Source organism: Callithrix jacchus, chromosome 11, assembly GCF_049354715.1.
Source record: "Callithrix jacchus isolate 240 chromosome 11, calJac240_pri, whole genome shotgun sequence".
NCBI classification, from domain to species: domain Eukaryota; kingdom Metazoa; phylum Chordata; class Mammalia; order Primates; family Cebidae; genus Callithrix; species Callithrix jacchus.
The window spans coordinates 112,730,539-112,746,813 of NC_133512.1; the positions used below are offsets into that span (position 1 = coordinate 112,730,539).

The following is a 16,275-nucleotide window of genomic DNA, read 5'->3' on the forward strand; positions in this document are numbered from 1 at the left end:
GACCTAGTCAACCAAGGTGATGACAACTTTGGAAGAAGGGATACTGGAAGGGAAATAGGCCCTTGGCTGCCAAGGGCTCACGCAGTGGGGCTCCAGTAACATTGTGTGGACAAGAGCACATACAGAAGGTTAAAGCAGGTCAGGCATCCCAAATCAGCAGAGCCGGGGGCCCAGTGCCAGAGGGACCCAGCAGAACTGTGAGAACCCCAAGGATCCTAGAGATGGGAAAGAAGCCAAGTTTCTTGGCGTAGATGAGATCTGGGTTTGAGGAAGTTTTTACTTGGCCTTAAAGAGCAAGTTGTACCCAGGAAGCAGGAAGACCAGAAGTATTAGTCACTATTCTTTCTTTCTTTCTTTGTTTATTTATTATTATTTTTGAGACAGAGTCTCATCTATTGCCCAGGCTGGAGTGCAATGGTACCATTTTGACTCACTGCAACCTCTGCCTCCCGGGTTCAAGCAATTTTCCTGCCTTAGTTTCCCAAGTAGCTGGGATTACAGGGGGTTCTATACAAAGTAAAATTAAATATGTATTTATATCTTTATAAATATATATCTTTTATAAATATATATTTCGGTGTATATTTATATAATATTGTGAGTGTAAAAGTGTTTCTATTGCTTCGCAGCCTCACCAGCATCTGTTGTTTCTTGAATTTTTAATAATCACCATTCTGACGGGCGTGAGATGGTATCTCATCGTGGTTTTGATTTCCGTTTCTCTAATGATCAGTGATGTTGAGCTATTTTTCATGTGTTTTGGCCACACAAATGTCTTCTTGTGAGAGGTGTCTGTTCATGTCCCTTGCCCACTTTTTGATGGGGTTGTTTGTTTTTTCCTAAAACCACACATCTACAACCGTCTGATCTTTGCCAGACCTGACAGAAACAAGCAATGGGGAAAGGATTCCCTACTTAATAAATGGTGCTGGGAAACTGGCTAGCAGTGTGCAGAAAATTGAAACTGTATTCATTCCTTACACCTTGTACAAAAATTAACTCAAGATGGATTAAAGACTTAAATGTAAAACCCAAAACTATAAAAACCCTAGAAGATAATCTAGGCAATACCATTCCAGACATAGGCATGGGAAAGGTTTTATGACAAAAACCTCAAAAGCAATTGCAACAAAAGCAAAATTTGACAAATGGGACCTAATTAAACTAAAGAGCTCTGTACAGCAAGAGAAACTATCATCAGAGTGAACAGACAACCTATGAAATAGGAGAAACTTTTTGCAATCTATCCGTCTGACAAATGTCTAATATTCAGAATCTACTAGGAACTGATGGGATTTTTATTGGTATTGCATTGAATTTAGACAGCAGTCTGGGGAAAGCTGACATCTTACCAATATTGAGTCTCTTACCAATATTTGTTTGGAGCTTTAATTTCTCTCAGCAATATTTTGTAACTTTCAGTGTTTACATTTTGCTCATTTTTTTGTAGGTTTGATCCCTAGGTCTTTCACAGTCTTGCAAGCTTGTTGAGGATTTTTAATCAGGAACGGACGTTGGATTTTGTCAAATGCTTTTTCTGCATCTATTGATACAATTGTATGTTTATTTCTTTTTTAGTTTGTTAATATGATAAGTTACCTTAATTGGGTTTCAAATTTTTTTTTTTTTTTTTTTTGAGACGGAGTTTCACTCGTTACCCAGTCTGGAGTGCGATGGCGCGATCTCGGCTCACCGCAACCTCCGCCTCCTGGGTTCAGGCAATTCTCCTGCCTCAGCCTCCTGAGTAGCTGGGATTACAGGCACGCGCCACCATGCCCAAATATTAAAACAACTTTGCAATCCTGGAATATGGGTTCATGGAATTTTATCCTTTTAATACATTGTTGAATTTGATCTGTTACAATTTTGTTTAGAATTTTTGTATCTGTATATTTTCTTTTTTTCAGCATTTTATTTATTTATTGTACTTTAAGTTCTGGGGTACACGTGCAGATCATGCAGGATTGCTGCATAGGTACGTACATGGCAAGGTGGTTTGCTGCCTCCATCCCCCCATCACCTATATCTGGTATTTCTCCCCTTGATATCCCTCCCCATCCTCCCCACCCACACTGTCCCTCCTCTAGCCCCCCACAACTGACCACAGTGTGTGATGTTCCCCTCCCTGTGTCCACGTGTTCTAATTGTTCAACACCCGCCTCTGAGTGAGACCATGCAGTGTCTGATTTTCTGTTCTTGTGTCAGTTTGCTGAGAATGGTGGTTTCCAGATTCATCCATGTCCCTATGAAGAACACAAAATTGGTCTATAGTTTTCTCTCCCAATAATATCTGCCTTGCTTAAAAAAATACCTTAGAAAGTAGTTCCTCTTATTCTACTAAGGAAAAATTTTTGTAGAATGGATGTTATTTCTTCCTTAAATATTTGGTGGAATTCACCAATAAAGTCATATGGACCTGGAGGGCTTTAAGGGAGGCAGAGGGAGGGTTCAATTTCTTTAATAAATACTGAGTATTAAGGTAGTCTTTTTCTTCTTGGATGGGATTTAAGAATTCCTGCTTTTCAATGAATTTATTCATTTCACCTAAATTATCATGTATATTAATAAAATATTGCTAACAGTACTCCTTTATTATCTTTTAATATCGATAAAATGTGTGGTGGTGTCACATCTCTCATTTCTGATATTGGCAATTTGCATTTTTTCTCGCTTTTAGCTGCTCAATTTTATTAATCTCCTAAAAAAATTGGGATTCATTAATTTTCTCTTTTTTTATGTTTATTTTCTTTATTTATGCTCTGACCTTTAGTATTTCCTTCTTTTTACTTTATGTTTCATTTGTTCTTTTTTCTTATTGTTTGAGATCTTCATTCTTTTTGATATAGGAATTTAGTGCTCAAATTTCCCCCAGGTACTGCTTTAACAGAATTCTGCAAATTTTAGTATATTATTTCATTTTCATTCAGGTGTAAATAGCTTGTAATTTACCTTTGATTTCTTCTTTAGCCCGTTATTTGTTTAGAAGTGTGTTGTCTAGCTTCTCAATATTTGGTGTTCTCTGGAAATGTTTCTGGTATTGCTTTCTAATTTAATTCCATTTGGAGCATAAACCATACTTTGTATGATTCTAATCCTTCTACATTTATTGAGACCTGTTTCATGGACATGATTTTGGTTCATGCTGGTAAGTGTTTCATATGCACTTAAAAAGAATATATATTCTATTGTTTGGTGGAATGTTCTGCAAATATCTGTTAGGTCAAGTTGGTTGATTGTGTTGTTAATGTCTTATATATCCTTACTTGTTTTCTAACTATTTGTTCTATTATCAATTATTGACACAGAAGTATTGAAATCTCTCCCTTGGTTGTTGTTGTTGTTGTTGAGACAGGGTCTTGCTCGGTTGCCCAGGCTGGAGTGCAGTGATGTGATGATGGCTCACTGCAGACTCCACCTCATAGGCTCAAGCAAGTCTCCCGCCTAAGCCTCCTGAGTAGCTGCGACTGTAGGCAAAGAAGAGGTCCCTCTATATTGCCCATGCTGGTTTGAAACTCCTGGCCTCAAGCAGTCCTCCTGTCTTGGCCTCCCAAAGTGCTGGGATTACAGGTATGAGCCACCATGCATTATATCTCTTATTACAGCTGTGTATTTGTCTAGTTTTCTTTTTCAGTTCTACCAGGTTTTACTTTACATATTTTGAAGGTCTATTATTCGGTGCACAAATGTTGAGGATTGCTATGTAGTATTTCTGGTAATTGACCCCTTTATTATTACGAAATAACTTTATTCATGAAAATATTATTGGCTCTAAAATCAAGTTTGTCTGATACTAATACAGCCACTCTAGCTTTCTTTTGGTGAATGTTAGCAAGGTATGCCATTTTCCATTCTTTTAACTTGTTCCTTTATATTTATTTTATTATTATTATTCTTTTGAGATGGAATCTAGCTCTGCCACTCAGGCTGGAGTGCAGTGGTGTGATCTCAGCTTACTGCAACCTCCGCCTCCTGGGTTCCAGCAATTCTCCTGCCTCAGCCTCCCGAGTAGCTAAGATTACAGGCACACACCACCACACCCAACTAATTTTTCCATTTTTTAGTAGAAACAAGGTTTCACCATGTTGGCCAGGCTGGTCTTCTGGAACTCCTGGAACTCCTGACTTCAGATGATCTGCATGCCTCAGCCTCCCAAAGTGCTGGGATTACAGACGTAAGCCACTGCACCTGGCCTGATCCCTTATTTTTAAAATGCTTCTTGTAAACAACATATTGTCGTATTGCTTTCTTACACAATCTGACAATATTTCCCTTTTAGCAGACCAGCTCCACATAATGTGGTTATTGAGGTAGTTAGGTTCAAAGCCATTGCATTGCTGTTCATTTCCTATTTGTCCCATCTGTTCTTTGGTCTCTTTTTCTACATCTTTTAGATGAATTGAGTACCTTTCATGACTTCATTTTGTCTCCTTCATGACATTATTAGCGGTAGCTCATTGTTCTATTTTTCAGCGGTTGCTTTAAGACTTACAGTATACATTTTTAACCTATTATGTCCTATCTTCTAGTAGTATTTCATAATTGCATCTCTGCATTTGTCCCCTCATTCTTTGTGCTATTTTTGCCGTACCTTTTATTTTTACACATGATATAAACCCCACACTACATTGCTATTATTTTTGCATAGAGTCAATTCTTTTTTAAAGCGACTAAGTAATAAAAGTCCTGCATATTTGTATATTCATACTACCATTTTAGGCGGTCTTCATTTCTTTGTGTTGATAATATTTTCAACTGGTATCATTTTCCTTTTGTTGGAAAGGCATTCTTTATCATTTCTCCTGGTGATTAGTTCTTTGATTATTCATACGTCTGAAAGAAACCATTATTTTGCCTTCATTTTTAAAAGCTGTTTCCTTCAAATACAAAACTAGGCTGATAGCTTTTCAGTGTTTTAAATATGTTTTCCATTGTCTTCTTGCTTACATTGTTTCCAAAGAGAAATTTACTATCCTCCTTATCTTTGCTTTCTGTGTATATAATCTATTTTTTTTTCTGGATGCCTTAACAATTTTTTTATTACTAGTTTTAAGAAATTCTATTATGATGTGCCTTGATGCTATTTTCTTAATGTTTCTTGTGGTTGAGGTTCATTAAGCTCCTTGAATTTGTGGGTCTGTAGTTTTCATCAAATTTGAAAAATATTCAGTCACTATTTCTTCAAAAACTTTTTTTGCTCCCATCCCATTTTCAGAGAGTTTACTGATACTCTCTTAATTAAATAAAAAAAATCTTGGGCTAGGTGTTGCTGCTCATGCCTGTAATCCCAGCACTTTGGGAGGCTGAGGCAGGTGTATCACCTGAGGTCAGGAGTTTGAGACCAGCCTGGTCAACATAGTGAAGTCCCTTCTCTACTAAAAATACAAAAAATTAGCTGGGTGTGGTAGTGGGCACCTGTAATCCCAGATACTTGGGTGGCTGGGCATGGTGCTTGGTATGAGCCTTTTTGGCTCCACCAGCTTCCCAGTTTGGCATCAGTCAAGACCTTGTCAGCCTTTGTATCTTCATGACCTGGGCAAGGTCCCCTGTCACCCAAAGTTTTCCTTGGGGAGACAGACTTTCAAGGTGAAGAGAGGGTGGCAGTTTGTTTTGCCAAATGGCATGGCTTCCAATTTAAAGTTTAGCAGGGCTTCAGCCTTAAAATCAACCATTCCAATTATGCAAGTAAGATAACTTGGTCCATTATGCTCAGTGGGCCAACTGTGTCAATTTTTCCCTGAGCTGTGCAGGGTTAGAAATAACCACGTCCACACATGTTTGTCTTTCCACAATGTCAGGCTCTTACTGATGCTATTTCAATCACAAAATCCACAAGCTACCTGGAGTTCTCAGGGAGGTGATTCTCCTTGGACTACAAAGCACTTCCCATTGACTTGCAGTCAGAGCTGTGGGCACACAAGCCACTTCACAGTCAGTCAACATTACATACCATATGTAATTGTATACTTAATCAATATATAAATGTTATAGGTTAAACATCCCACAATAAACAAAGTAACATTTAACATCAAGAGGAAAAAGAGATAGGAGAGAGGAGAGGGTAACAAATCAGTGCACAGAGAACTAAGAAGACAAAAGGAGTCCTGTTCTGGGCCAGATGGTCCATTGGTCTTTGAAGGAAAAGTCTTTGAGATGGCAGAGCCTTCAGAGTCAGATGCTGAGTTCTTATTACGAGTGATGGCAAGATGGTGCCATTAAAATGGCCATTTTGAGATGCTGAAGAGCTAATCTTTTATAGTCACAGCATCCTCTGGTGAGAACTGATAGTGGAAGAGTGTCCTTATCTGGTTACATATAGTCTTTATTTTTTACTTGTTTATTAAACAAAACATCTTATCTTTGTTGGCAAAGTGCCCTGTGAAATATACAATGGAATCTTTTTATGAGATGGAGTTAGTTATGTTAAGGGTGCTCCATACAATATTTCTACTACTCTAAGAGAAGCGTGTCTGTGGTCACTGGATCCCCAAAATAACACCAAAGCAATCTGCTGATCCTGCTGATAAGGCAATGAACGCTACTTCTACGACATCTTACTAGCATTTAGAACAAAATGAAGAAATGTACTGAGATTTTTGAAGTCTGGCTTAAGGCAGATGTCTCAGTATAAGAGGGAGAAAGGGCTGGAGCTTGATTAAAATTAGATAAGCATCATGACATAATAGATTAGAACTGGTAGACCCAACAAGGCAAAGATTTTGAAGAGAGGGTTCAAGGGACCTTGAAGTGTAAACTAATATTTGATGCTTTTTATTGAAGAGTTAATGAGTCATTTAGTAAGTTCCAAGAATCAACAAAAATGTTATCAGCAATTTTTAATTTCTTAGGCAATAATCTCCCAAAGGAGTTTGGTAATGAAGAAAGCAAACTTATGTTCACATAAGCAGTAAGCTGTGAGATATGGATAGTTTTAGTTCTCATTGTGGTTTTCATTAAAAAAAAAAAAAAAAAACAGAAAGCCACACAATTTTTCATAGATGCCTCATACATATATATTTTTAAAAATTTTGTAGCTGGGTATGGTGGCACACACATGTGGTCCCAGATACCCAGGCTCGGGTGGGAGAATTACTTAACCCCAGGAGGTCGAGGTTACAGTGAGCTGAGATCATGGCATTACACTCCAGCCTGGGAAACAAAGCAAGATGCTGGAAAGAAAGAGAGAGAGAGAGAAAGAGAGAGAGAGCGAGAGGAGGAAAGGAGGAAGGAAAGAAAGGAGGGAGGGAGGAAGTGACGGAGGGAGGGAGGGAAGGCATGAAGGAGACAGAAAGAAAGAGAGAAAGAAGAGAAACCACAAACTTGCATTTTTAATATTTATTATATATAAATAATATAAATTATTTATAAAACTGAATACAAATATATTTAGACATATTTGTTTAGTGAGTGAATTAATTAATTACTTAATTAATGGAAACTCTGGACAGGGAGGAGGCTGACCAAGCAGCTGCCTCTGTCCCCCAGGCTTCTCCTTCCTCTTTGAGTTCTAATATTTAGTGTCCCCATCACCATCATGCCCAGATTTCCCTTAGTACAGTTTACAATTTGAGCTCAAGCTGAAACAAAAATATCCTTTCTTTGGGATTCCCTTAGCATAGCTAAGCTAGGCAAGAATTTTAGAAATTATTGCTAGCTACTTAGAAAGCATTGGGAGAATTGAACAAAGAAATAACCTCAACAGGCTGGGCGTGGTGCCTCATGCCTGTAATCCCAGCACTTTGGGAGGCTGAGGCAGGGGGATCACGAGGTCAAGAGATTGAGACCATCCTGGTCAACGTGGTGAAATCCCGTCTCTATTAAAAATACAGAAAATTAGCTGGGCATGGTGGTGCGTGCCTGTAGTCCCAGCTACTCAGGAGGCTGAGGCAGGAGAATTGCCTGAACCCAGGAGGCGGAGGTTATGGTGAGCCAAGATCGCGCCATTGCACTCCAGCCTGGGTAACAAGAGTGAAACTCTGTCTCAAAAAAAAAAAAAAAAAAAAAAAAGAAAGAATCTCAACATTCAAACAAAGAGAATAACACTTACAATAACCAATGGTAGGTCCACTCACACCAATCAGTGCTGAGTCAACAGAACCATCTATTCACTTAGTAAAATTCCATCACTGTTTCTTTAGGGCAGCATCACTGATACTACTCTGCAGTGCATACACTCTGATTTTCTGATGTAATTCCCACAATATTCCACATCGACAAGATGAAGTTAAGGGTCCTTTGCTCGGCACTCAAGACCTAAACATTCTGTACCAGTCTACCTTTCTGTTTATATTTTCTTCTCCCTTTCCTCAGTACTTTCTTAGATGCTTTCCCCAAACTCTTCAAACAGTGTTACTCAAGAGCTAGGACAAATAGGATCCTTATGTGTAAACTGTTCACTTCTGCCCTGGCTCCCAAGTGTCCCTATTGAAGCCATAATCTCCAATGTGATGGTATTTGGAGTTGGGGCCTTGGGGATATTAAAAGGTAAACTTAGATACATTAAACATTTGAAGAGTTTATTTGACAAGCAGCAATTCATGAATTGGGCAGCACCAGACCCTAAGTGGTTTAGGACTTTACCAAGAGAGCACAAGGGGAAACTTTTGTAAGGTGTTTAGAGAAGCAAGACAAAGAAAACATTTGATTGGTTAAAGTGGAAAATCCCTAGTTAAAGGATAGTTGCCAGTTTCTGGTTGATAAAGTTGCCACTTGGAGGTTAGCAGGTGATCTCTGATTAGTTAAGTTTTGTTTTACTATTTACACTGAGTTAGGCTTCAGTTTGCTGATGAAGAAACTCAAGGCGCTGGAGCTGTCTCAGCCTAATGGCCTCCCAGGTAATGCTTTTAATGGGGAGGTAATCAGGTTTAGATGAGGTTATGAGGGTGGATCTATCATTATGGGACTAGTGGCCTTATTAGAAGCGATACCAGAGAGCTTGTTCTTTTTGTCTCTCTCAGTTACGGGAAGATACAGTGAGAAGGTGGCCATCTGCCAGCCAGGAAGAGAACCCTCACTGGAACTGGACCATGCTGGCCTGTTGATCTTGAACTTCTAGCCTTCAGCACTGTGCGAAATACAAGGGTTGACTAATACATGAGACTAACTCTGCACATATTTGCTCTAAGCCAGGGTGTAAGTTTGTTGAGGCCCAGAAGACTGGTACATGGTGTAATACATGTTAGTTGAACTACATTGACTTGACTTGGTTTGGTTTCACTTAGCTTTATGAAGCCTGCCACTTTGCACACTTCTATGGTATTTATTGCTGTGCTTTTAACCTCTGTGGCAGCTTTTTGAAACTGCATTTACTAGAATGAAGTGATGTATTAAAAAGTGGAAGAAAAACAAGAACATTTTAAAAGTTTAAGTTCCGTAAGAACTACTCCCTATCAAAATTGTGTTCCTCTTGCTTCTGGTTTCCAGACAGGAGATAAGTAGAACCTTATTTTAAAATAGAGATTTTTAAATATTTAAAAGCATTGTTCCATTTTTCACCTAATTAGGTATAGCTACCTCCCTACCTACAGACAATTCATCCTGGGTGTGAGAAATTAATCCAAAGAAGGAGAGCAGATTCCATTTCATGTGCTTTGAGGTCCTTGAAGGCTGTTTTTCTTTTTCTTTCAGATAACTAGGACTGAGGGGTGCATGTCAGACAATGGGGAGCCTTCCAAAACTGGCCGATGTTTCTTACTGTGAAAAAATGATTTTTCCCATGTCTCTTTCTTATCCCCCCACCCTCTTTTAGGAACCCCTGACTGTTTTCCTGGCCAGGGTGATCAGACATCACCTGGGGCTGGTAGAGAAATCTGATCGGATATTGAGTTGATCAAATATTGAGGACGGGGGTTTCTTGCACAACGGACTTAGTAGAGCTCTTTGCTAGAACTGGATTTTACAAGGAAGTGCACAGATGGGCCTAATGAAAGATTCAGAAGCCTGACTGAAGTTTGGCCAAGCAAAGAATCCTTGTCAATTTTCATACCATGCTGCCTTTTGTTATCAGTGAAACTTTATTGTTTTGAGACAGAGTCTCAGGCTGGGGTGAAGTGGCTCAATTATGGCTCACTGCAGCCTCAACCTGCAGGCCCAGTTTTTCCCACCTGCCACCAGAGGCAGCGTCTTGCTCTGTTGCTGGTCTTGAACTCCTATCCTCCTGCCTGGGCCTCCAAATGTACCGGGATTACAGGCATAAGCCACCATGCCTGGCCTGAAACTTATTTTTAGCTGGACAGGTGCTGCCAAGTGCGATAAAGAAGGAGCTTAATGTAGGAGATGGATGTGTAAAGAAAATAAATAGGGAGAGAGAAAGAACATACAAACTCACTGCCAATGTCTGGACTTCACAGATGTAATGATTATCTAGTTATGTCTCTCATAGGAGCAACAAGGTATATGTGGAGAAAGATCCTGGTTCTTTTCCCTAATAGCAACATAATTGATTTGGCATGATGCCAAAGGTCCTAGTTTCCTTTAACAATACACTCTGGTGCTGCTGTCCACAACTACTTGTCCCAAAGGGTTTTGTGTTTTTTTTTTTTTTTTTTTTTTTAAAGATAATGATGTTGGCCTCACTTTGCAGATTTCGATTTTCAAAGTCTAAGCCCGAGAATCCCCCATCTGTCCTTAGGCAGCCAGCTTTGTTCTGTATGTGAAGTCATGACTCACACAGAAAGGCTTCCTGTGGGTGAAGAGGAATGTGTCACTGATTTCAGTGCAACAGTGGGGACACAGAGCTTGAGACTGGGTATCAGAAGACCTGAATTGGAATTGCCACTCTGATACTTACTGGCTGTAAGAAGTAACTTTTTTGAGATTCAGCTTTATTATCTACAAAGTGAGCAAAATAAAGACTAACTCCAGGAAGTCTGTGAGGCTTAAGAAGACAATATATGTGAACTGCTCATTGTAACTCTAGTGTTTTAAGAAGCTAAGTTTTTGGAATGTATTATATGTTGAAAGGAATGTGGGTTTTAGACCTGTATACTTAGGTTACCTAATCTTTTTTTAAGCCTAAACATTTTTATGTGCTAAAGATCAGAGAGAGAAATAAAGAGAGAGAGAGAGACAGAGCTGTTGTGGCCTACTTTTATAGGTTCTTATGAGGATTAAGAAGGATAATATAAGAACAGTGTCTGGCAAAAATCCCAGCAATGAATGGGCTTCCATCTTCCTATAAAATTACCACTCTTTATTAAAGCAATTAACCATTAGTTACTTGAATTTTTTTTTTTTTTTTTTTGACACGGAGTTTCGCTCTTGTTACCCAGGCTGGAGTGCAATGGCGCAATCTCGGCTCACCGCAACCTCCACCTCCTGGGTTCAGGCAATTCTCCTGCCTCAGCCTCCTGAGTAGCTGGGATTACAGGCACACGCCACCATGCCCAGCTAATTTTTCGTATTTTTAGTAGAGACGGGGTTTCACCATGTTGACCAGGATGGTCTCGATCTCTTGACCTCGTGATCCACCCGCCTCGGCCTCCCAAAGTGTTGGGATTACAGGCTTGAGCCATCGTGCCCGGCTTGAATTTTTAAATAAATAAGAAGTGAAAGAATTGCCCACACCCAACTTCTATCAAGTCCTGTCCACATTCATCTTCCGCTGTTATCCATCATTGTCACCTCTTTCAGCTCAGGAAACTTTCTCTTCTTGAGCCTTTCTCGGCCCATCAAGGGCCGAGAACTGTGAAGCACCAGGCCCTCAAGCTAGTATCACAAAAAAGCTCTGGAGATTTATGGCTGACAGATTTGTATTCTCATCACTACCTGACACTCAAGACTATTACATGGCTAACAAGGCCTTTTTCTGAAGATTTCATGAAAGAAGAAACATATTTTTGTTCTAGGTGCTTAGATGCAACAGTCATAGAAAGAAATTCTAAATTCATCACGTATGCATAGCTCTCTCACCACGGGCCTTCTCTATGTGTAGATCGCATAACCCGTCCTACTGAAAAACCTTAAGGTGTAGATCAACTAGTGTTGTCTCACTCTCCAACCAGTTTCTAGCTCTTGGGAGAGAATTCTCTAGTTGGCGATGAGATAAGGTGAAAAGTGAAGGAGCTTTCTAAAGTCCTTCAATCCTGGCTCCATTGCCTTAGTAGCTCTATATGGTCTTGGGCAAGCTACTGAACCCTTCTGGGCCTTAAATGTCTCTCATCCGTAAGACAGCAACCATGCCCACCTTGCAGGATATTGAGAGAATTAGAGAAACCTGGATGGAAACAGGCTGCACAGAGGAGAGAATTTCACGAAACACTCCCTCCATTTTAGAACATCTTTGCCCATACCCTTTAAGGTGGAGAGAAGGGTACATTACTTCATCAGTGATGTGAATGTGACAACTCCGGCGATGAGATCAGTTCCTTCATCTAAGCTGGCCCTTTGTGATTGCTCTTCCTCAGGGTCTGGAAGTGTCCACGCAGCCTGGAGGTTTTGTATGGAGTCTCTAGGCTCAGACTACCCCACTACCTGTCACCTTGCCATGCGAAATGCTTAGCAATTTGCCTTTCATACAAGCCATTTTAGTGGGACCTCTCTGCTACATTTCTCCAGATTCTGCTTTACCTCCATAAAGTAGAACATTCTGCTCTTGGGAAAGTCGTTAGAAGATAACATCTATTCTTTTTCATCCAGCACTCTTCCCTGAGGGTGGTGGTGTTTTATCTGATGAATTCAGAAAAAGGAATTGTGCACACTCGGCACAGCCTGTTTTGGATCTGCTGGCTCTCCCTCTCTCTGAGAAAGAATGCTATCTTCAGGTTGCACATACTTTCCGACCAGATGACCTACCTCTGAGAGGGAGTCATGGTGGTCCAGCTTCGCCTGACACTGGTGGGCACATTCATTCCAGGGGGGCACTTGATGGAGTCTGTAGACAAAGATCAAATCACCTTCTGCAGTTCAGCCTTGTCAGAAACCAAGCAGACAATTTTATCTTCATGGGCCTGGTATCTGTTACTCAATTGGAGTATCAACTCAAGAAAGGAAGAGCAGGCTTGCTCAACCTCCGATAGAGGGTGATAGATACATGTTGACTATTAATTTTGTGTTTGGTTTTCTAGAGATTTCCATGCTTATGAACATACATTATATTTTGCCAAACATGAAATGAGCGTTCTTTTGTCAAACAAACTCTGGTACTTGTAAAATAGAGAAATGCTACAGGAGTGGATGTAACCAGCTCTGTATCTATCATCCACTTGTACAGGCACACCTCATTTCATGTCACTTTATTATTGCAGTTCGCAGAATGCATTTTTTTTACAAACTGAAGGTTTGTCAAGTAAGTCTACTGAAGCTATTATTCTAACAACAGCAAGTGCTCACTTGAGCATCTGTGTCACATTTTGGTGATTCTCACAATATTTCAGACTTTTTCATCTTTATTATATCTGTTATCATTATCTCTGATCAGTGATCTTTTATGTTATTATTATAATTGTTTTGGGATTCCATTAACCAGGTGTCCATATAAAAGGGCAAACTTAATCAATAAACGCTGTGCGTTCTGCTCCACTGACCATTCCTCCACTGTCTCCTCCTTCTCAGGCCTCCCTGCTCACTGAGACATAAGAATATTAAAATTAGGCCAATTAATTACCCTATAGTGACTTCTAAGTGTTCAAATGAAAAGAAGAGCCACACATCTCTCACTTTAAATAAAAAACTAAGTCGAGTGAGACATGACTAAGCCTAGCAAGGAAAGAATGTCAAAAGCTGAGACAGGCTGAAAGCAAGGTCTCCTGTGCCAAATAGCCAAGTTGTGAATGCAAAGTTATTGGGAAAAGTTCTTGAAGAAAATTAAAAGCGCTGCTCCAGTAAACACATAAATGATAAGACAGCAAAACAGCCTAATTGCTGATATGGAGAAAGTTGTAGTGGTCTGGATGGAAGATCAAACCAACCACAACATTCTCTTAAGCCAAAGCCTAATCCAGAGCAAGACCCTAACTCTCTTCAGTTCTATGAAGGCTGAGAGAGGTGAGAACGTTGCAAAAGAAAAACTCAGAGCTAACAAAGACTGGTTCGTAAGGTTTAAGAAAAGAAGGCATTTCTGGAACAATAAGGTGCAAGATGAAGCAGCACGTGCTGATGGAGAAGCTGCAGCGACTTATCCAGAAGATCTAGCTGAGATCGTTGATGGAGGTGGCCACACTAAACAATAGATTTTCAATGTAGATGAAACAACTTTATGTAGGAAGAAGATGCCTTCTACAACTTTTCATAGCCAGACAGGAGAAGTCAATGCCTGGCTTCAAAGCTTCAAAGGACAGCCTGACTCTCTTGTTAGGGGTAAATGCAGCTGGTGACTTTCAGTTTAAGCCAGTGCTCATTGGTCATTCTGAAAATCCTAGTACCCTAAAGAATTATGCAAACTCTGCTCAGCCTGTGCAATAAATGAAACAACAAGGCCTGAATGACAACAAATCTCTTTATAGCATGAATATTTTAAACCCACTGTTGAAAACTACTGCCCAGAATAAATAAAAAGATCCCTTTCAAAATAGTACCACTCATTGACAACGCGCCTGGTCACCCAAGGGCTCAGATGAAGATATACAAAGACAGTCATTTTGTTTTCTGGTCTGCTAACACAACATTCATTCTGCAGCTCATGGATTAAGGAGTAATTCAACTTTTAAGTCTTATTACTTAAGAAATACATTTTGTAACGCTATAGCTGCCATAGACAGCTATTTTCAAAATAAATTGAAAACCTTCTGGAAAGGAATCACCATTTAGGTGCCATTAGGAACACTTGTACTTCATGGGAGGAAATCAAAATATCAGCATTAACAGGAGTTTGGAAGAAGATGATTCCAGCCCTCATGGATGACTCTGAGAGGTTCAAGACTTTAGTGGTGAAAGTCACTACAGATGTGGCAGAAACAGCAAGAGAACTAGAATTAGACACGAATCCTGCAGATGTGACTGGATTACTTCAATATCATGAGAAAAATTGAATGGATGTAGAGTTGCTTCTTGTGGATGAGCAAAGAAAGCGCTTTTTTGAGATGTAATCTACTCCTAGTGAAGATGCCGTCAATATTGTTGAGAAGACAATGGATTTAGGTAGAGTAATATATGAACTTAGTTGATAAAGCACTGGCAGGGTTTGAGAGAATTGACTTCAATTTTGAAAAACTTTTACTGTGGGTAAAATGCTGTCAAACAGTACTGCATCCTACAGAGTAGTCTTTTGTGATAGAAGGGGCAATAGATGCAGTAAATTTCACTTTGTTCTGATTATAAGTAATTGCCACCGCCACCCTGACATTCAGCAAACACCACCCTGATCAGGGAGTAACCATCAACATGAAGGCAAGAGCAAAAAGATGATGACTTGCTGAAGACTCAGATGATGGTTTAGCATTTTTTAGCAATATTTTTAAATTAAGGTAGATACAATTTTTTTACATAATACTGTTGTATGAGATATCGCTCACCAACTGCAGAAGTCTGATCTGCAGACCCTGACTCAGCCACAGATGAATGCATGCACTCTCACATCATTACAGTGATCCAAGTGGGCTAGGGATGGCTGTCGGCTGCTTTCGGAGGGCGAAATGCAACCAATCGATCAAGACTCCCTGTTCATCTACACTTTTATTCCATCAAGATTTTACAGCAGAGGTTCTAAGTTAACACACTTGTGGATAGATGACTTATAAAAGCTTTAGGTTCTGGGGCCCAGAGTAAATACTATTAACAGGTAATTCCCCTTTGATCTTCCCCAGAGAGGGCACCCAGCACAAAATTTGCATGAGTAAACAGAGTGGAGACAAAGGGATGTGGGGTAAGGCCTTTGATCGTCTCTATCCCTTTCCTATGCTAATGTTAATGAGGCAGCTGCCTTCAACCTGCCTCAGTAAAACCTTTTGGCCTTCCAAAAGGTTGGAGACTAATCTATAACTTTCCCTAAATATTTTCCCTAATATTTTGCCAGCCACTCCGAGTGAATTCCAACACTTGTACACTTCATATATTGTAATGTAATGTAAATGTAACTTTTATTTGCACTGGTAAAAAAAAAAACAAATTCATGAGACTTGCTTTACCATGAAATTTTTTTATGGATGTTGTCTGGAACCAAGCCCACAATATCTCCGAGGTATGCCTATACTTCTTAATACCAGGCTTGGAATAACGCCTGGTATGGATTAACAGAACAGTTCTGAAGCCAGGCTGCCTGACTCTGCCATCTACTCAAATCCTGTAGGTCTTGTTTCCTTAACTACAAAACTGGTACAATAATACTTACCTATGGGTTGTAAT

General features: G+C 39.8%; 1 protein-coding gene across 3 annotated transcripts in view; it reads left to right on the forward strand.

Moving 5' to 3' along the window:
* AKR1B1 (aldo-keto reductase family 1 member B) overlaps positions 1-16,275 on the forward strand; it is a 154,632-nt gene that overhangs the window by 105,201 nt on the left and 33,156 nt on the right. For 2 of the 3 annotated variants that reach the window (XM_078343718.1, XM_078343719.1), the window contains 2 exons: positions 3,353-3,567; positions 4,062-4,171. In XM_078343718.1, the coding sequence (XP_078199844.1) occupies positions 4,128-4,171 (44 nt within the window). In that variant the 5' untranslated portion in view covers positions 3,353-3,567; positions 4,062-4,127. Of the gene's footprint in view, positions 1-1,912; positions 1,976-3,352; positions 3,568-4,061; positions 4,172-16,275 lie in introns of those variants that run through there. The other variant, XM_017975627.5, reaches the window with a different exon arrangement.